The 19,828-nt window shown below is 39.3% G+C and overlaps 1 protein-coding gene across 5 annotated transcripts in view; it reads left to right on the top strand.

Annotated features, from left to right (window-relative positions):
- SMARCC1 (SWI/SNF related, matrix associated, actin dependent regulator of chromatin subfamily c member 1) overlaps positions 1 to 19,828 on the top strand; it is a 176,955-nt gene that overhangs the window by 52,843 nt on the left and 104,284 nt on the right. For all 5 annotated transcript variants that reach the window (XM_030306471.1, XM_030306466.1, XM_030306465.1 and 2 more), the window contains exons 9-12: positions 1,739 to 1,864; positions 5,312 to 5,433; positions 9,121 to 9,245; positions 15,043 to 15,102. In XM_030306471.1, coding sequence (XP_030162331.1) covers positions 1,739 to 1,864; positions 5,312 to 5,433; positions 9,121 to 9,245; positions 15,043 to 15,102 — 433 coding nt within the window. The remainder of the gene's footprint in view (positions 1 to 1,738; positions 1,865 to 5,311; positions 5,434 to 9,120; positions 9,246 to 15,042; positions 15,103 to 19,828) is intronic.

The raw sequence follows: 19,828 nt of genomic DNA, 5'->3' as shown, positions 1-19,828 counted from the left end.
TTGCACAGTGATAATTTTCTATTCCAGCCCTTCCTCCACATTTACCAGTTGGCTTTCAGAGTTCTATAAGCAAGAGCCCTTCGTCTCCCCTTATTTATTTGTTACCAGTATGGATTTATGGAGTTCTCGTTTTTCAGTGGTCAGTAACTTATTTAATTTAATTATTTTCATGCTGAAATTATTTTGCATTTGTCTACACAGGGAAGAATTGTCTAGTCCCAATTTCCAGTGTACTCCCTATGAGAAATTGTATTGGATAATTCCTGTTATAAGCTAGGTCTGTGGTTTAAATATCTGTATGTATATAACATTCAGAAAACCCATCATTTTATTAATTCTTACTCAAAAACATTAACAAAACAAGAGAAGTTGCCATGTAAAGGGCTTGTAAGAATCCTGACTCTGATTTTCACTTCTCCACCCGCTCCCCTACCTTGGCTATTCCTGAAAGGTTTCCAGAAAGCACCTGTGTACTTGACGCTCTGTAAATGTTCTCTTTCGTCATTCCTTAGAATTTTGTCGAATGCATAAACATAAAGACATCCTTCATGCCTAGAGCAATGGCTAGCTTTGGACTATTGCTGTTGAATTTTTATCAGTGGTTTTCATCAAGATAAAGATGACATGATTAGTGAAATAAGCCAAACAGAGAACAGTAAATACTGCATGATAGTGCTTTCATATGGAAGTTCTAAGTTCTATGGAAGTTTTATATGGAAGTTCTAAGTTCTAAGGTAAAACATGGTGACTATAGTTGATAACACTATTGTATAATTGGAATTTGCTAAGAGAATAGAACTTAAAATGTTCTCACACACAAGGAAGATAAGTATGTAAGGTGATGGATATGTTAATTAATAGATGGGAGGATCCTTTCTCAGTGTATATGCATATCAAATCACCATAATGTACACCTTGAATATCTTACAATTTTATTTTTCAGTTATAACTGAATAAAGCTGAAATAACAATGACGTGATTATCAAATATAAGGGTCTTAGTTATCAAAACTTTAGGGGCACCTGGGGGGCTCAGTCAGTTAAGCATCCAACTTCGGCTCAGGTCATGATCTCATGGCTCGTGAGTTTGAGCCCCGTGTCCGGCTCTGCTGACAGCTCAGAGCCTGGAGCCTGCTTCTGATTCTATGTCCCAGTCTGTCTTTGTCCCTCCCCCTCTGTCTGTCTGTCTGTCTGTCTGTCTGTCTCTCTCTCTCTCTCTCTCTCTTTCTCTCTCTCTCAAAAGTAAATAAACATTGGGGCGCCTGGGTGGCGCAGTCGGTTAAGCGTCCAACTTCAGCCAGGTCACGATCTCGCGGTCCGTGAGTTCGAGCCCCGCGTCAGGCTCCGGGCTGATGGCTCGGAGCCTGGAGCCTGTTTCCGATTCTGTGTCTCCCTCTCACTCTGCCCCTCCCCCGTTCATGCTCTGTCTCTCTCTGTCCCAAAAATAAATAAACATTGAAAAAAAAAATTTAAAAGTAAATAAACATTAAAAAAATTAAAAAAAAATCTCAGTCTATGCAAAACCAATGATGCTTTCTTACTATACTCAGTAACATGAAATAAAAATTAGAAATGGTTAAGTTGCCATTCACAGGTCTTTAATGGTCTCATGTTTTTAAACTCTTCTATGCAGTTGAGGCTTTGAGAATAAGAAGTCAGCTTCTTTTGTTTTGAATACTTTATACAAACTGTAGTGATTTATTATTTATATAGATACACATGCTTGATTGTGGTTTTAGGTTCATGCAAGATGGATTTTGGATACTGATGTTTTCAATGAATGGATGAATGAGGAGGATTATGAGGTGGATGAGAACAGGAAGCCTGTGAGTTTTCGTCAGCGAATTTCAACAAAGAATGAAGAGGTATTTGGTTTGGTACCGTTTTTCTCCTCTAGCTGTTTCTTCTCTGGGCCTCATTGTTGTCAGATTTTCACTAATAAACTCTCACATACAGCCCAAGGTGTATCAGGTATATTATATAAAAAGTTACCAAATGGCCATACAGCCGTCTCAGGAGCTGGCATTCCCACAAAAGGGGCAAGGAAGTCTCAAAGGGTCATTGAGATTTCAAGTGACGCATGCAGTGTGGCAGTATTCCAGCTGATTTTTCTGTGTAATCTCTACACCCAGCACAGGGTTTGAATGTAACCCCAAGATCAGGAGTCGCATGCTCTACCAACTGAGGCAGCCAGGCGCCCCTAGTGTAGTTGATTTTCCTTTCTAGATCTGAGTTTTAATTTTGTGAACCAAATATTATCACGGGATAATTTAATTTAGGTGTTGATTTTTCAAGGGAAAATTGGTTTTGTCTTAGTAGTTTTGAATAGCTTTGTTGCCATATACATACACAGTAGGTAGTACAAAGTATAGGCCTTCAGGGTCTCAAAGGTATGGTTCAGCCCTTTTTTAAGGTGGGAGGATGTGAGATTTATTACTCTTTAAAGTGTTAAGAAGCCCAACCACCTAATATTTATCCATGATTCTTGAGAAGCCACAACTTGGGAGGTAGATGCGTCACGAGAGGGAGGGGGTTCTGAGAAGAAGGTTTGGATGTGTTGGTCTGTTGGCTGATGACCCACTTCGGTAAGATTCTCATTCCCTTTTACTGGGGACGCATAAAGTTTTTGCTTTTTGTTTTGTATTTTATTTCTTTGAAAAATTGTTGAGACAGAAATACTTTTAACTGTTCACTTAGAATGTACAGTTTTTTCATATCTCTTTTCAGCTGACACTTTCTTACTAAAACTCTTTGTCATGCTGTGTGTATTTTTTTATTTTTAAGAAAATTTTTTTTTTTTTAATTTTTTTTTCAACGTTTATTTATTTTTTTGGGACAGAGAGAGACAGAGCATGAATGGGGGAGGGGCAGAGAGAGAGGGAGACACAGAATCGGAAACAGGCTCCAGGCTCCGAGCCATCAGCCCAGAGCCGGACGCGGGGCTCGAACTCACGGACCGCGAGATCGTGACCTGGCTGAAGTTGGACGCTTAACCGACTGCGCCACCCAGGCGCCCCAAGAAAAATTTTTTAAAAGTGGGTCTTTTTCGAGGTGTCTGGGTGGCTGAGTCATTTAAGTGTCTGACACTTGATCTCAGATCAGGTCTGGATCTCACGGTTGTGAATTGAAGACCCACGTTGGGCTCTGCAGTGGGCATGAAGCCTACTTAAAAGAAACTGGGACGTTTTCATAGCCTTTGATTTTTAATTTGTCCTTATTTGCTTTGGAATTTGACTTAAATCTTATTTTTTTTATTTAGCGCCCCCCCCCCCATATGCTTACATATTTGTTTTCCTTTACTGTATTTCCAACCAAGTCTTTTTTGTCACTAGGAATAGTCTCATTTCTACATCACATTATTAAACAGGTCTGCCCATAGCCATTTCTGTTCAGATTTAGATGGTTTATTTATTAATTTATTCACTTATTTTTAGGGAGATTCTGTAAAAATCGATTTAAAAAGAATTTTTTTTAAACATTTATTCATTTTTGAGAGACAGAGCATGAGCGGGGAAGGAGCAGAGAGAGAGGGAGACACAGAATCTGAAGCAGGCTCCAGGCTCTGAGCTGTCAGCACAGAGCCTGACACGGGGCTCGAACTCCCCAACTGCAAGATCATGACCTGTGCTGAAGTTGGATGCTCAACCGTCTGAGCCATCCAGGTGCCCCAAAATTGATTTAATCTGTATTTTTAGGGGCGGGCACCAGGCTGACTACGTTGATAGAGCAAACAACTCTTTATCTTAGGGTCACGAGTTCAAGACCCACGTTGGACGTGGAACCTACTTAAATGTTAAGGGGTGCCTGGGTGGCTCTTGTGATTGAGCATCTGACTCTTGATTTTGGCTCAGGTCATGATCCCAGGGTCGTAGGATTGAGCCCTGTGTCAGACTCTGCACTGAGCACAGAGGTTGCTTAAGATTCTCTCTCCCTTTGCCCCTTTCCCCCACTTGTGCTGTCTTTCTCTATCTAAAATTAAAAAAACAAGAAAACGTTAATAGCTCTTTTTAAAAATTTAACTTCAGGAGTGTCTGGCTGGCTCATTCGGTTAAGCGTGTGGCTCTTGGTTTTGGCTCAGGTCATGATGTCACACTTTGTGAGCTTGAGTCCTGCATTGGGCTGTGCTGACAGTGCGGAGCCTGCTTGGTATTCTCTTTCTGTCTCCTCTCTAAAATAAATAAATAAATTTTAAAAACCTGGGTGGCTCAGTCATTTAAATGTCTGACTTCAGCTCAGGTCATGATCTCATAGTTTGTGAGTTCGAGCCCTGCGTCGGGCTCTGTGCTGACAGCTCAGAGCCTGGAGCCTGCTTCCGATTCTGTGTCTCCCTTTCTCTGACCCTCCCCTGCTGTGCTCTCTCTGTCTCTCCCTCTCTCTCAAAAATAAATAAACATCAAAAAAAATTTTTTTTAATGTTTAGCTTCAGACTTACTGTACAGTGTGTGCAGTTTAGATTTTTTCTAAAGCTTCTTGTATAGCTCTGTACAATGACTCAGATTTCCATTTGATGCTACAGAGCTTCTGAAAGGAAGCAGATAGTTGTAAGAAGTATGATGGTACCAGAGATAATGTTTAATTGATGTTTTAATCTCTGTTTTTTTTATTTTTATTTTTTGCACCTCAAATATAGTACTTTGGGTCATCTTAGGTGTTAACTCTTTATTGTCTCTTTTATGAAATCCATAGTTATCATCTACAGGTTGACTTTTGTATATTGATATGTGTATCCTGCACCTGCTGAACTGTTTAGCTCTGAAAGTGTTTTCGAGATTCCTTAGGCTTATCTATGTATAAGATCATGCCTGCTGCAAATAGAGATATTTGTACTTCTGTAGGTTGACTTTTAAATCATAAATTGCAATCTTATTTAACATCTTTTATGTCATAAAATTTTCTCATATTCCTTTTACTGATGTGTCAGGAGCAGTTTCAGAGACATTTCCACAAGATTATTCACCAGTCTTTGTATATTATTAATCTAATAGCATATGTTTCATATTCTTCAGTAGTTGTTGAAAGTGCTTTTCCCATCTGGAAATAATGTGAACAGGAACATATTTTAGTTGTGCAGGATTTGGGCATGTCTGTTTTGTAGCATAGTTTGAATACTTGGGGGATGGTTTTGATATTTCCATTGGTGCTGGATCACCTGGAGGGTCAGAGAAAGTCTTGACTGTGGGTGGTCCAAGACACTTAATGATGTTCCTTTCAATTGCTCTGAGCTAGGTGAAAACCCACCTTGGGCAAAGGTTTGTTGAAATGGAGGAGTCCGAAAAGCTGGCTGATATTCATTTCCATTTACTTCTTCCTAGCCAGTCAGAAGTCCAGAGAGAAGAGATAGGAAAGCATCAGCTAATGCTCGAAAGAGGAAACATTCGCCTTCCCCTCCACCTCCAACACCCACAGAATCCCGGAAGAAAAGTGGAAAGAAAGGGTAAGAACTGCAGCGTGACTCAGAAGGCATTAAAACAAACTCTAAAGGATGTTCCACATTTTTACATTTATACTGGAAGTTTTGCTCAAGGGAAGTTGGCTGACTTACATTTATACTGGAAGTTTTGCTCAAGGGAAGTTGGCTGACTTACATTTATACTGGAAGTTGGCTGACTTTGGCAGCTCATTTTGTCAGATGTTATCTGATGGCCATCTTACGTTGTATTTACGCTAAGGCACCTTGTGTTCAAGGAGATCTGTACAGTGACATAATCATAGTCTAATTAACATCCAACACCACACATAGTTAGAAATTTTTCTTGTGATGAGAACTTTTAAGATTTACTCTTTTAGCAACTTCCAGATACACAATATAGTGTTAACTGCAGCCACTATACTGTATATTACACCTCCAGGATTTATTTATTTTATAACTGGAAGTTTATACTTTTTCACCAGCTTCACCCATTCTCCACACCCCTTGCCTTTGGCAACACCAGTGTATTCCCTCTATGATTTTTTTTCCTAGATTCCACATATAAGAGAGATCATATGGTATTTATTTTTCTCATAGTTATTTAACTTAGCAAAATGACCTCAAGGTCCATTCCTGGTGTCCCAAGTAACAGAATTTCCTTTTTTTTTTTATGGCTGGATAATAGTGCATCATACACACACACACACACACACACACACACACACACACTTATTTAACTTTATATTCCACAGAAAATATACTATGATATCTAATTTGTATTTAAAATATAGCCACTCATGGGGCGCCTGGGTGGCGCAGTCGGTTAAGCGTCCGACTTCAGCCAGGTCACGATCTCGCGGCCCGTGAGTTCGAGCCCCGCGTCAGGCTCTGGGCTGACGGCTCAGAGCCTGGAGCCTGTTTCCGATTCTGTGTCTCCCTCTCTCTCTGCCCCTCCCCCGTTCATGCTCTGTCTCTCTCTGTCCCAAAAATAAATAAACGTTGAAAAAAATAATTAAAAAAAAATAATAAAAAAAATAAAATAAAATATAGCCACTCCAATTCCATGATCAAATTCAGAGAGAATCTATTTTTCTCTCTCTGGGGTAGCTGTGGGAAGGCAATAAACCTTGGGCTTCTGGTTTGGAGCTTTGGTTCACAGCTTAGTGAGAGTGGAAACCATGTACAGAATCTTAAAACTGAAAGGGATCTTTGAAGTATCATAAACATCTTTATCTTAGGAAGCAGGGATTGAGGTTCAGGGTAGAGAGGTGACTTTTCCAAGGTCACATAGAGATTTTTGCTTAGAGTCAGGATTCAAAGCTGGACGCTCAGCTTCCTGTTCCTGTATCCTTTCAACTAAATTCTATCACCATCAAGGTCTGAGGGTAGATTGTTTGGCTCTTCGTCTTTCTTTCCTTTTCCTCTTCCCCTCTCTCTTCCTTCCCCTTTCTTCATCTCCTTTGTAAGATGGCCATCTGATGTTGGCACCTTGAATATAGTCTTTTTTCTGTATCTAATTGTATATTGAGCAATGTGGCTGGTAAGGAATTTAAGAAATTATATATTCACTAATTTCACCAAGAAATTACTGTCTCTCATTTTACCACCTGTCCTATTTGTGATCAGAATGACTCCTAGAGGAAATGAACCTATGTCCATTTCATGTTCAACGTAGTGCCTTGTTCAGGGCATCACATTTGTACTTAGTAAATCTTGCTTGAGTGGGGATTTTGGTTTCTGTTGAATAAGTTGTTTTGGGGATTAAGTGAGGCTTTAAAGCCCCTGTGCAGGTTCTGGCCTGAAATAGATACTTAATAAATGGCAGATAATACTTAACATTTATATATTAAGTAGATACTTAATTTCAGGCTTGTCTGGCTCAAAATAATTTTAGTCTTAGAAAATGACAGCTTGCAAAATTTATGCTTTCATGTGACTATAAATTGGTTAAATTTTTGGCTGTTGACTGGACTGTAAAGATATATTTTGTATCTTCTTTCCACTGGCTTCCTCTTACTGACTCTGTGGCTAAATTAGCGTTTCTTTATGCCCAGAACATGCCTTGAATCATGTTATTTCTTGAAGGGTAGGGTTATCTGAACCATTGTTAACTATGCCTGGAAGCTTTTAGGGATGTGAAAAAGGTCTAAGTTTTGTCATTTTGTCAAATATACTGTGATATAAAAAACTCACAAAAATAGATTTTTCTTTAGCTATTATGAGAGTAACCTTATTTCTTAAATCTCTAATCTGAACCTTATGGTTGATGTGCAGAGAATTCATAGCTCCCTGATAGCCCTGTGAAGAAAGCCACACAACTTTGCCAGGTGTTCCTGGGCCTGAAATCGATGTACCCTTCTTCCCACTTAAGGGCTGAGGTGCAGTGCCAGGACACCAGTGGTCACCAAACCAAGACATGGTGTCTAGGAGGCTCACAGTGATCCTCCCCTCTGAGTGTAAAGCCCACCAAATTGAGTCTCCAGATAGATGTGTGTATGTCCTTCAACTGAATGCATCTGTCCCCTCATGAGCAGGCATTTGAGTTTCATTGTAAGTTCCCTTTAACAAAAAAACACTGACATTTATTTTCCTAATGTTTGTTTTATTGATCTTCCCTGCTTCTTTTCTTCCTTTTTTTTTTTTTTTATAACATATTTTATCTCCCTGCCACCTTTAGGTTCATACACTTTTAAGCAATTGTCATGGAGTTTTTATTAAAATTTATAAAAATATTTTTGCCTATATACCTGATTCTAATCTATTCCAGTATCTTTTCCTTCTTAGAAGAGAACTTTGCTCACTCTCTCAGCAGTGTGAGGACTCGTGCTGGCCCACTGTGTGTTCCCATCACTTCTTTCTCCACTGCTTCTCACTTGCCAGTGTGCTCAGGGTTCCTGCTTATTCCTCCCCAGAACAGGTTATTTCTTTTCTTAATATCTTTATGCCTTCATTCATCATCCTGAAATATTGCCTACTTTTTGGTGAATTGTTAGAGTTCCAAGTTAGCTTAACTGTCCCTTCAATCCTGATTAACTCTTATTTTCTTGGAATATTTAATTATTTATTTATTATAAAAAATATATTTTTATTTCTCTGTGTTGGTACACATCATGTTATTGGAGGTTGATGATAATTTCTGTCTTGTATCCTGTGTAATTCCTCAAGGTAAGGAATTATTCCATTCTTGTCTGAACCCTAATCTGCTTTCTGGAATATGTTAGTTTTGAAATAAACTAAAGAAAGAGCAATAGCAATTTTTACAAAAAAAAAAAAAAATAGTACCATCCTAGGTGATTTTACTTTGCAGTTCCTGATATTTGGATGATACAAAGAGCTAGGAAAATATGGTTGTACGTATCTTTGAGAAAATTTCTTATGTAAGTGATTGTTTATGATGTGAGATAAAGTATGTGCCGTATATCCTTAGCAGATGTTCTTTTATTACACTAATTTAAAACCCTTTAGGATGCTGTCTGCAATTTGTATCGTAGGATTTCTGTACTCATTTCTTATGCCCAATAACCTTCATTTTCCATTTGGCTGGTTAGATGTAATTTGGGAATGTACCTACTTTTTTTTTTTAATTTCTATTTGTCTTTTAAAGCAATTCTGAGCATAGATTATAACAATGAGGTAAAGCCTTTGAAATTGTCTGCTAGGAGCAGCTATAGTCATTCTTATTTACATATTTACATACCTTGTGTGTTTTAGCCAAGCTAGTCTTTATGGGAAGCGCAGAAGTCAGAAAGAGGAAGATGAGCAAGAAGATCTTACCAAGGACATGGAAGACCCAACACCAGTACCCAACATAGAGGAAGTGGTACTTCCAAAAAATGGTTTGTATTCTGTCTAGACTATGAGAGTATTAGTGTGATTTAATCATTCTTAGCAGTGCTTTGGAATGAATCATTTCTTGCTCTGTGTCCCTGGTTACCAACTTTCAAGGTCAAAATGTTTATGAAATTACCTGGTTCACAATCTTTTGGTGTACTTTTGCTGCTTATTGAGAAAAACACTGTGACTAAAAAGTTCTCTAAATTTAGCAATACTTTATTTCAAATTTTTTTTTTTCAACGTTTATTTATTTTTGGGACAGAGAGAGACAGAGCATGAATGGGGGAGGGGCAGAGAGAGAGGGAGACACAGAATCGGAAACAGGCTCCAGGCTCTGAGCCATCAGCCCAGAGCCTGACGCGGGGCTCGAACTCCTGGACCGTGAGATCGTGACCTGGCTGAAGTCGGACGCTTAACCGACTGCGCCACCCAGGCGCCCCAGCAATACTTTAAAATTAATGGTTCTTGGGGCGCCTGGGCGGCTCAGTCAGTTAAGCGTCCGACCTCCGCTCAGGTCGTGATCTCACAGTCTGTGAGTTCGAGCTCCGCGTCGGTCTCTCTGCTGACAGCTCAGAGCCTGGAGCCTGCTTCGGATTCTGTGTCTCCCTCTCTCTCTGCCCCTCCCCTGCTCATGCTCTGTTTCTCTCTGTCTCAAACATAAATAAAAACATTAAAAAAAAAAAATTGTTCTTAAATCCTAGTAGAATGAATATACATATGAGAAGGTGGAGCACTTATCCATGTACATTTTAATCTATTTAAATCAGTTATTGGGAGTAGGATGTTAGTTAACTGTATTTGTGGGTTTGTTTTTGTCTCTGATACCTGTGAATTTTTTTTCTCTTATGTATTTTCATATACTTTGAAGCTCTGTTACTTAAGGGCATATACATTTAGTACCATCATGTCCTCCTGATGAACTGACTCTTGTGTTGTGTGTCTCTAGGTGCCATTGTAGTGCTTGTCTTGAAGGCCAGGTTCTCTGGTAATAATAAAGCTCATCAAACCACACTGTTCTTTACTTCTACATTTTTTGTATTAGTCCTCATGTACTCAACTCCAGTATAGCAGTTCTGTAAATTACATAGCTTTGTTCTTACGCTTTAGTTTTTAAAGTTTATTTATTTAAAATTTATTATTTATTTATGAATAAATAATTTTAAGGTTTTAGTTATTTCTCTCTGTCCTTCTCCTGTGTGCGCATGGGGGAGGGGCAGAGAGAAGGGAGAGAGAGAAACCCAAGCAGGCTTTACACTGTCAGCGCGGCGCCCTATGTGGGCCTTGATCTAATGGTGAGATCATGACCTAAGCCGAAATCAAGAGTCATATGCTTGAGTCACCCAGGTGCCCCTGTTCTTACATTTTAGATTTCTGACTTACATCTCTCTTGCATCCTGTTAGTTTCACTTTGATTATGTAAAGTATATCACTTTTAAACAGGATATTGTTGAGTCTTGTTTTTATTCTCCTAAAAAAACACATTTTTAAAATCTGTTTATTATTTTTTAGAAAGTCTGTTCTCACCACATTCTTTTTCAAATTTATTTATTTTTTTTTTTAATTTTTTTTTTTCAACGTTTATTTATTTTTGGGACAGAGAGAGACAGAGCATGAACGGGGGAGGGGCAGAGAGAGAGGGAGACACAGAATCGGAAACAGGCTCCAGGCTCTGAGCCATCAGCCCAGAGCCCGACGCGGGGCTCGAACTCACGGGCCGCGAGATCGTGACCTGGCTGAAGTCGGATGCCCAACCGACTGCGCCACCCAGGCGCCCCTCAAATTTATTTATTTTGAGAGAGAGCGTGTGCATGCTGCATGCCTAAAGAGTGAGTGGGGGAGGGGCAGAGGGAGAGAGAGAGAGAATCCCAAGCATGCTCTTTACTGTCAACCTCAGAGCCCATCGTGGGGCTCCATTCCAGGAACCTTGAGATCGTGACCTGGGCCGAAATCAAGAGTTGGTCGATTAACTGACTGAGCCACCCAAATGTCCCCACATTTTCTGTTTTTAATTAGAATATGAAGCCTACTGAAATGTAACAGAATTGTTGATGTGGTTGGGCATAAGTCTGCCATTATGATTTTTTGAACAAGGGAAGGGTGAGAGAGAGAGAGAGAGAGAGAGAGAAGGAGACAATCTGAAGCAGGCTGTAGGCTCCAGGCTCAATCTGTCAGCACAGAGCCTGATGCGGGGCTTTAACCCTCAAACCTGTGAGATCATGACCTGAGCCAAAGTTGGGCGCATAACTGACTAAGCTACCCAGGCACCCTTCGTTATTTTATTTTATTTTTTTAAGTTTATTTATTTAAGTAATCTCTGCAGCCAACGTGGAGCTCAAACTCACAACCCCAAGGTCAAGAGTTGCATGTTCTTTGGACTAAGCCAGCCAGGCACCCCCGAAATATTTATTTTAAATAAAAAAACTAAGAAGGTGGTGGTAGTCTTAATAGATAACTGTCTAAACTATAAACCTGTAATAATGAATAGTGTATGATTTCGACACAGGAATGGCTGAATCCCTTAGTGGAGTAGAATGGTTGGTTCAACTGTAGATCCATATGTGTTTATAAATTTAATTTACTGTGACTTTCGCAGCGCCAGTTTGTGGGAAAAGACCAAATGGTTGCATAAATACATCTGGAAAAATTTTGTATTCTTTTTTGTGTCATAAATAAGAATTTAAGCTTCAGGTGGATTCAAGTTCCAAATTTAAAAACAAAATTATTTAAGTAAACTTCCAAATATTGATGTACTTAATGCAGGTGTTAGCCTTATATGAAGTATTCATTAGTCATTTAACAAAGAATTTGAACCCTAAATTTGTATTCCTCCTCTCCCCACTGGAAGACCTACTTTATTATTTATTTATTTTTAAAATTTAAATCCCAAATTAGTTAACATATAGTGTTAATGATTTCAGGAATAGAATTTAGAGATTTATCACTGACATATAATACCCAGTGCTCATCCTAACAAGTGCCCTCTTTAATGCCCATCACCAATTTAGGCCATACCCCCACCCAACACCCTGCCAGCAGCCCTGTTTTTTCTTTGTATTTAAGAGTCTACCTCTCTGTTTTTATCTTATTTTTGCTTCCTTTCCCCTAGGTTCATCTGTTTTGTTTCTTAAATTCTATATATGAGTGAAATCATATATTTTTCTCTGACATATTCTGCTTAGCTTAGTATACTCTAGTTCTATCCATGTTGTTGCAAATGTTAAGATTTCGTTCTTTTTGATCTCCTAGTAATATTCCTCTGTGTGTGTGTGTGTGTGTGTGTGTGTGTGTGTGTGTGTGTGTGTATGTGTGAGTGATGTCTTTTTTTTTTAATTTTTAAATGTTTATTTTTGAGAAAGAGACATAGAATGCAAGTGGGGGATGGTCAGAGAGAGAGGGAGACACAGAATCTGAAGTGGGCTTCAGGCTCTGAGCTGTTAGCACAAAGCCTGACACAGGGCTCGAACTCAAGAATGGTGAGATCAGGGGCGCCTGGGTGGCGCAGTCGGTTAAGCGTCCGACTTCAGCCAGGTCACGATCTCGCGGTCCGTGAGTTCGAGCCCCGCGTCGGGCTCTGTGCTGACTGCTCAGAGCCTGGAGCCTGTTTCCGATTCTGTGTCTCCCTCTCTCTCTCTGCCCCTCCCCCGTTCATGCTCTGTCTCTCTCTGTCCCAAAAATAAATAAACGTTGAAAAAAAAGAATGGTGAGATCAGATCTGAGCTGAAGTCAGACGCTTAACTGATCCACCCAAGCGCCCCTACACCTCATCTTGTTCATTTATCAGTCGATGGACATTTTGTCTCTTTCCATACTTTGGCTGTTGTCAATAGCACTGGCAAAAAACATTGGGGTGCATGTACCCCTTTCAATCAACACCCGTATCCTTTGGATAAATACCTAATAGTGCAATTGCTGTGTTGTAGGGTAGTTCTATTTTTAACTTTTTGAGGAACCTCTACACTGTTTTCCAGAGTGGCTGCACCAGTTTGCATTCCCACCAACAGTGCAAAAGGATTCCTCTTTCTCCACATCCTAGCCTACATCTCTTGTTGCCTGAGTTGTTAATGTTAGCCACTCTCACCGGTGTGAGGTGGTATCTCAATGTGTTTTTGATTTGTACTTAAGGGCAAAGTATTTATGTACTGGTAATTTTATCAAATTTCAGGGCCATTAAATGTGTGGAAAGATGCTCAGCCTCTCTTAATCAAGGATATTATAAATTATTAAAGTAACACTTTTCATCTATTAGATTTTCCAGACTTAGAAACTAGATGATTCACAGAGTACTGATGTTTTGAGAAAGTGGGTATTTTCAGATGCTGTTGGTAGAAGTATAAATTAATGAAGCCACTTAACACAATTTATTTGTTCAATTTTAACGTTTATTTATTTTTGGGACAGAGAGAGACAGAGCATGAACGGGGGAGGGGCAGAGAGAGAGGGAGACACAGAATCGGAAACAGGCTCCAGGCTCCGAGCCATCAGCCCAGAGCCTGACGCGGGGCTCGAACTCACAGACCGCGAGATCGTGACCTGGCTGAAGTCGGACGCTTAACCGACTGCGCCACCCAGGCGCCCCTATTTGTTCAATTTTAATGTGTATGTGCAGGAGCAGTTTTAATTTCAGAGCCCATTTTAAGTAATTATAGGCACGGTTAGAGATGAATGTAAGATGGGGCACCTGGGTGGCTCAGTTGGGCGTCTGACTTTGGCTCAGGTCATGATCTCACAGCTTGTGAGTTCAAGTCCCACATTGATCTCTGTGCTGACAGCTCGGAGCCTGGAGCCTGCTTCAGATTTTGTGTCTCCCTCTCTGTCTCTCTCTCTCTGCTCCTCCCCCGCTCATACTCTGTCTCTCTCTCAAAAAAAAAAAAAAAAAAAAAAAAGATGAATGTAAGAGGATATGGATTATGTTATAGTGAAAAATTGAAAATAAACAACAGTTGCCATCAATATAGGGCTGGTTACCTTATGTATGACCCATCCATGGACACAGTGGATTCATTTCATTTCATTTAAATGAAATAGTTGTATATAATTTAACTATAAATGTAACTAAAAACACTTAACATGGAATGGTCATATAGGCACACAGTTGAATGACATGGGTAGAATGCTAAGGAAGAAGCACAGTATGGATAACAGAGCTGTAAGATTTAAACCCCTCATACAGGTTTTGTGGGTTTTTTTAGGTTTATTTATTTACCTTGAGAGAAAGAAAATATGAACAGGAAGGGTCAAAGAGTGAGGGAGAGAAGCTCAAACAGGCTCCACGCTCAGCATGGAGTGGGACATAGGGCTTGATCCTATGACTGTGAGATCGTGACCTGAGCTGAAACCAAAAGTCAGATGTTTAATTGACCAAGCCACTCAGGAGCCCCTAAACCCCTCATACAGGTTTTGAAGTTTACAGAGATATATAATAGGTATCAGTTCTCCCTGAGTTTATTTACCTAAATGAATGGCACAAAAATGGGAATCCACAAACACACAGAAAATGTAATAAAAAATACTTTGGGGGAAGGGATTGAAAGGTTCTTTTCAGGTTTTGCTCTCTATATTTGTGTATTGTGTACTTTTATCATGAAAAAAATTGATGCTTGGGTAATTAATTGCAAAATGGCAGTCTTGTATTAAGTGTTAGTATTTTTTTCATCAGATTTACAGTTTTTCATGAAGGTGAACACTGGATGGTGGTGGTTTGCAATGAGATTCATGTACTTTTTAATCATCTTTTATTTTTTCTTCTTTTAAAAAATTAGAACTTTCCCCCTAAATCATGACTCTTTTTTTTCTTTCTAGTGAACCCAAAGAAAGATAGTGAAAATACACCTGTTAAAGGAGGAACTGTGGCAGATCTAGGTAAAAACCAAACAATCTGTACACTTCTGTGTTGTTGTCTCTCTTATTGATTCAGCTCCTCTAATGATTCTTCCTTTCCTGAGAGATGTTGCTTCCAGTTGCTATGCTTTCCAGCGCAGACAGTGACCATGGTCACCCTAGCACCACTGTTAGTTTGGTTTGCTGCCATATTAGGAAATTTAAATTCCTGTGATCATTTTTTTCTACTCTTTACTGATTTGATTTTTGCATCTTTAGAGCAAAAGTCTATTGCCTTTTTTTTTTTTTTTTAAGTCTGTTGACTCTTAAATACTTCTATTTCCTAAAGTATTTCTTCTAGTTGGCTAAATAGTATAAAATGAGAATCCTATCATCCATTCATAGTAGTATTTACAAATTATAGAGTACATTTTTATGAGGACATCATGGTCCTTGGATGTGCTGGAGGGTGGAGAGAGGAACGTAGTCACTTGTTCCACTTAAAAAAAAGTAGAGGTGGTTGTAAACGTCTTTGTTTTTGAGAATTGTATATGGATCTCAGTTTCTCTGTTCACTTGTAAAAATTAAGGGAGAACCTAGTGTTTTCAGGATTTATATAATTTATATATTTATAAATTTATACTGAATTTTTGACTTTAGGGAATTTTACACCTGAAAGGGGTTTTTGAGGTCTCCTTATGTGGAAAATGAAACTTCAGTTTCTTTATCTTTTCACTAAGTGAATTCTGTATTTCAAATAAATTATAGAGATTCTTGATGGCAGCTAGTAGGTAGTGAGGGTTTTTTTTTGTTTTGTTTTGTTTGTTTTTTTTTTTAACTTCATTTCACTGTATCATCCTTTTCTGGCTTAAAGCCTATCATTGAACATCAGGTCCAATTTTGATGTCAGAAGTAGAAATAGAAAATTATCTTGATGACAGTTTATGTAAAGTTGGTGTTAGGTCAACAAAATAAATGAAACAAATGCTGTCAAAACATTTCTATCTTAATTGTCTTTTAACATTCTTAATAGAATATTAATAACTATTAATAATTTCCATTTTCTATAAGCTTGTCTATTCCACAACTGGTACTTGTCCACTGAATCAAAGGCCAAGAAAACAAAACTAGCTATACATAGACTTTTAATGTTTTCTGTAATGTGACAGAGTAAATGGTTGTTAAGACTGGATACTCTTTACTGGGACAGTTTGTTAAATAGAATTATAGTTTCTATTTTTTTTTTTTAATTACCTATTTTATTTTATTTTACCTTTATTTTAGAGAGCTTGGGAGAGGAAGGGAGGGAGACAGAGCACACAAGAATATTAAGCAGGCTCCACGCTTAGCACAAGCCCACGCTTACCTTGACCCCATGACCCTGGGACCATAACTTGAGCCGAAATCAAGGCTTGGATGCTCAACCCAATGGGCCATCCAGGCGCCCTGATAGTTTCTGTTTTTTATTTTATTTTATTTTATTTTTTTAATTTTTTTTTCAACATTTTTATTTATTTTTGGGACACAGAGAGACAAAGCATGAACGGGGGAGGGGCAGAGAGAGAGGGAGACACAGAATTGGAAACAGGCTCCAGGCTCTGAGCCATCAGCCCAGAGCCCGACGCGGGGCTCGAACTCACGGACCGCGAGATGGTGACCTGGCTGAAGTCGGACGCTTAACCGACTGCGCCACCCAGGCGCCCCTAGTTTCTGTTTTTTAATTATATATCCTAAAAAGGAATCAATCTGTAGTTTTATGAGTGTAGACAATTGTCCTTTTAAAAATGGGAGCTACTATGAGAGTGTTTTGTTTTTTTTTTTAAGTTTTTTTTTAACGTTTATTTATTTTTGAGACAGAGAGAGACAGAGCATGAATAGGGGAGGGTCAGAGTGAGAGGGAGACACAGAATCCGAAGCAGGCTCCAGGCTCTGAGCTGTCAGCACAGAGCCTGATGCGGGGCTCAAACTCACAGACTGTGAGATCATGACCTGAGCCGAAGTCGGATGCTTAACCGACTGAGCCACCCAGGCGCCCCGAGAGTGTTTTTTTAATGGACTTTATCAAAGTAGTCAAATCGAAGCCAGTTTTAAGAACTGGATAGAAGTTTCAATTGGGTCTAAAACTTTCAGTGCTGGGTATAAGAGCTCTTTGTGTTTGTGAATGGCTCGAGGTCTAAACAGCAGGGGTGTTATGGCTGAAGATGCTGCTCATCGCAGCTGGAGAGCTAGAGTCTGTAGAATTTTAAATTGTTGTCCTGGCCTCTCATCTAGGAACCAACAGGCTTTTCCACGTATCACTTAATCATCTGGCTTTCTGCATTAGATATAACCTGAACCATGTGCCAAGGGTAACTGATTCATCCACTGGGAATTCCTCTTCACAGAGTTGTTTATTGTTTTAACTGGTCCATATTCTGCCTTACATGTCACCTAGCTAAATATCCCCAGTCCTTCTTTCCTTCCTCCCTCCCTTCCTCCCTCCCTTCCTTCTTTCCTTCCTTCCTTGAGACCACTGAAAGGTCCAGATTCCAGGGGCTGAGGTGAGAGTGTGATTGTCCACATCTAGAAGGAGGAAGAGAACATTTATGAGTACTGTTTAGGAATCCATAAGCAGGTGGCCCTCCTACTTTAGTATTAGCAGAAGTGAATTTCCTTTGGGTACCAAGACTACCTCTGGGACAGAAATCTGTTAAACTAAATATATTTTTATTTTATTTATTTAAAATTTTGTATTTAATGTTTATTATTTTTGAGAGTGCACGAGTGAGAGCGAGTGCTTGAGCGGGAGAGGGGGAGAGAGAGAGGGAGACAAAGAATTCAAAGCAGGCTCCAGGCTCTGAGCTATCAGCACAGAGCAGGGCTTGATCCCATGAACCGTGCGCTCATGACCTGAGCCGAAGTTGGAAGCTTAACTGACTGAGCCACCCAGGCGCCCCTGTCAAACTAAATTTAAATGGTGTGTTTTGACCAGAGAGAGATCATTAAGTTGTGTTACCACCATCTAGTGAAAATTTGGTTATCATGGGGTTTACCAAGATCCAAAGAACAAAAAATTCATTTTGACAACCTTATTTAGAACTGTTAGTCACTTCCTAGAAAAAAAGTAGTCCCTGTGCAGAACTAGGTGACCATAAGTTATTTACCACATGGTGAATCTCCTATTCCTGCTAGCAGTTGTTTGTCTAACTTAGAAATCAAACAACAGTGCCCATCTCTGTTTTGCCTAAGTACCTGCCAGGTATCATTCTACATACGTTCACATTTCATTGTAAAACCATGTTAGTCTTGTGTTATGTTTTTTTAAAGAAATAATTTTTTAATGTTTGTTTATTTTTGAGAGAGAGAGAGAGACCGACAGAGCTTGAGTAGGGGAGGGGCAGAGAGAGAGGGAGACACAGAATCTGAAGCACACTCCAGGCTCTGAGCTATCGGCACAGAGCCCGATACGGAGCTCAAAGTCCCAGGCAATGAGATCATGACCTGAGCTGAAGTTCAGTGCTTAACTGACTGAGTCACCCAAGTGCCCCAGTCCTGTGTTATTAATGAGGAAATGAGCCTAGAGGGGTTCGGTAATGTTTCCAAACATAAAGCTATTAAGCGGCAGAGCACAGACTCCGGTCTAGGTCTAACTTTAGTGCCAGTGCTTTGTGTCACTGCACTCTGCTCTTGTGCTCATTTCTCCCAGCCTTCAAAGCTCATAGTGACCTTTCAGATTTGTGAAGGTGTCAGGTTCGTCCCCACCTGAGGCTCTTTGATCAGGCTGCTTCCTGTCCCTGGAATGCTTTTGTCCTTCCCTTATGTTTCAGCTAAAATGTTACCTTTTCAGAGACGCTTCCTTCTTTATTTAGAAGGGTTCACCCACCCAATCCCTCTCTAAAATATATTAATTTGTTTTTCTCTGTATACCAGCTTTCATCATCTGAAATCTTTTTGTGTATTTTCTCTCTAGTCTGCCACTCCCAACTGGGGTGTAAACTCAATGAAGACAGGGATCTTTTCTTGTTTTTCATTGTGTCCTTAGCATTTGGACACATAGTAGAGGCATTCTATAGAATATGGTTGAACGTTTGAGTACTAACTGTTCATGTATTACTGATCTTTTTATATTCTCTAATGTAGATGTTGGCATACTTATCTGGAAAGGGCCAGCTAGTATTTTATACAGTATGGGCTATATGGTCTCTGTCACAGTTAATCAACTTTGCCATTGTCATATAAACGCAGCAATAGTTAATATATAAACAGATGTCCACACTGGCACTTTTACTTTTTGCTGTGGAAATCAGCTGCCTGGTTTAAATTATACTTGGGTTTATTCCTGTTCTTTTGCAAGGCCGGCATTTAGGTTTTGGAGTCTTCTATCCTCAGAAGGTATTAACACTCTTACCAGGACTTTGTAGTGATTGATTCTCACCTCTTTTCTTTACTTCTCATTTCTTAACTCATTTCCTCTGAGATCCAAAATGTCATTACTTTGTTTCATTAAATCTCAAGTGGCTAGAGTCCTAATCAAGTCCCTTACCTTTTATTAGCAAGATCATAACTGAGATTAGTAGCCTAAGCAGTAATTAATTATAAATTCCCTGTTGTTGGAAATTTTTAATTATTTAATGCTTGAAGCTCTATTCATCTTTGTGCTTCTGTGTACAGTACCACTTTACTGAATTATTAGAGGTGGGTTTGCTTTAATAATGTTTTATTTCTTTCCTTTTCCCTCTCTAGTAATAATTATATAAAGTTTTAAAAATTATCTTGAAGTTTCCAAGTA

The sequence above is a fragment of the Lynx canadensis genome, chromosome A2 (assembly GCF_007474595.2).
Source record: "Lynx canadensis isolate LIC74 chromosome A2, mLynCan4.pri.v2, whole genome shotgun sequence".
NCBI lineage: Eukaryota > Metazoa > Chordata > Mammalia > Carnivora > Felidae > Lynx > Lynx canadensis.
This window is presented reverse-complemented; position numbering and strand designations above follow the sequence as displayed.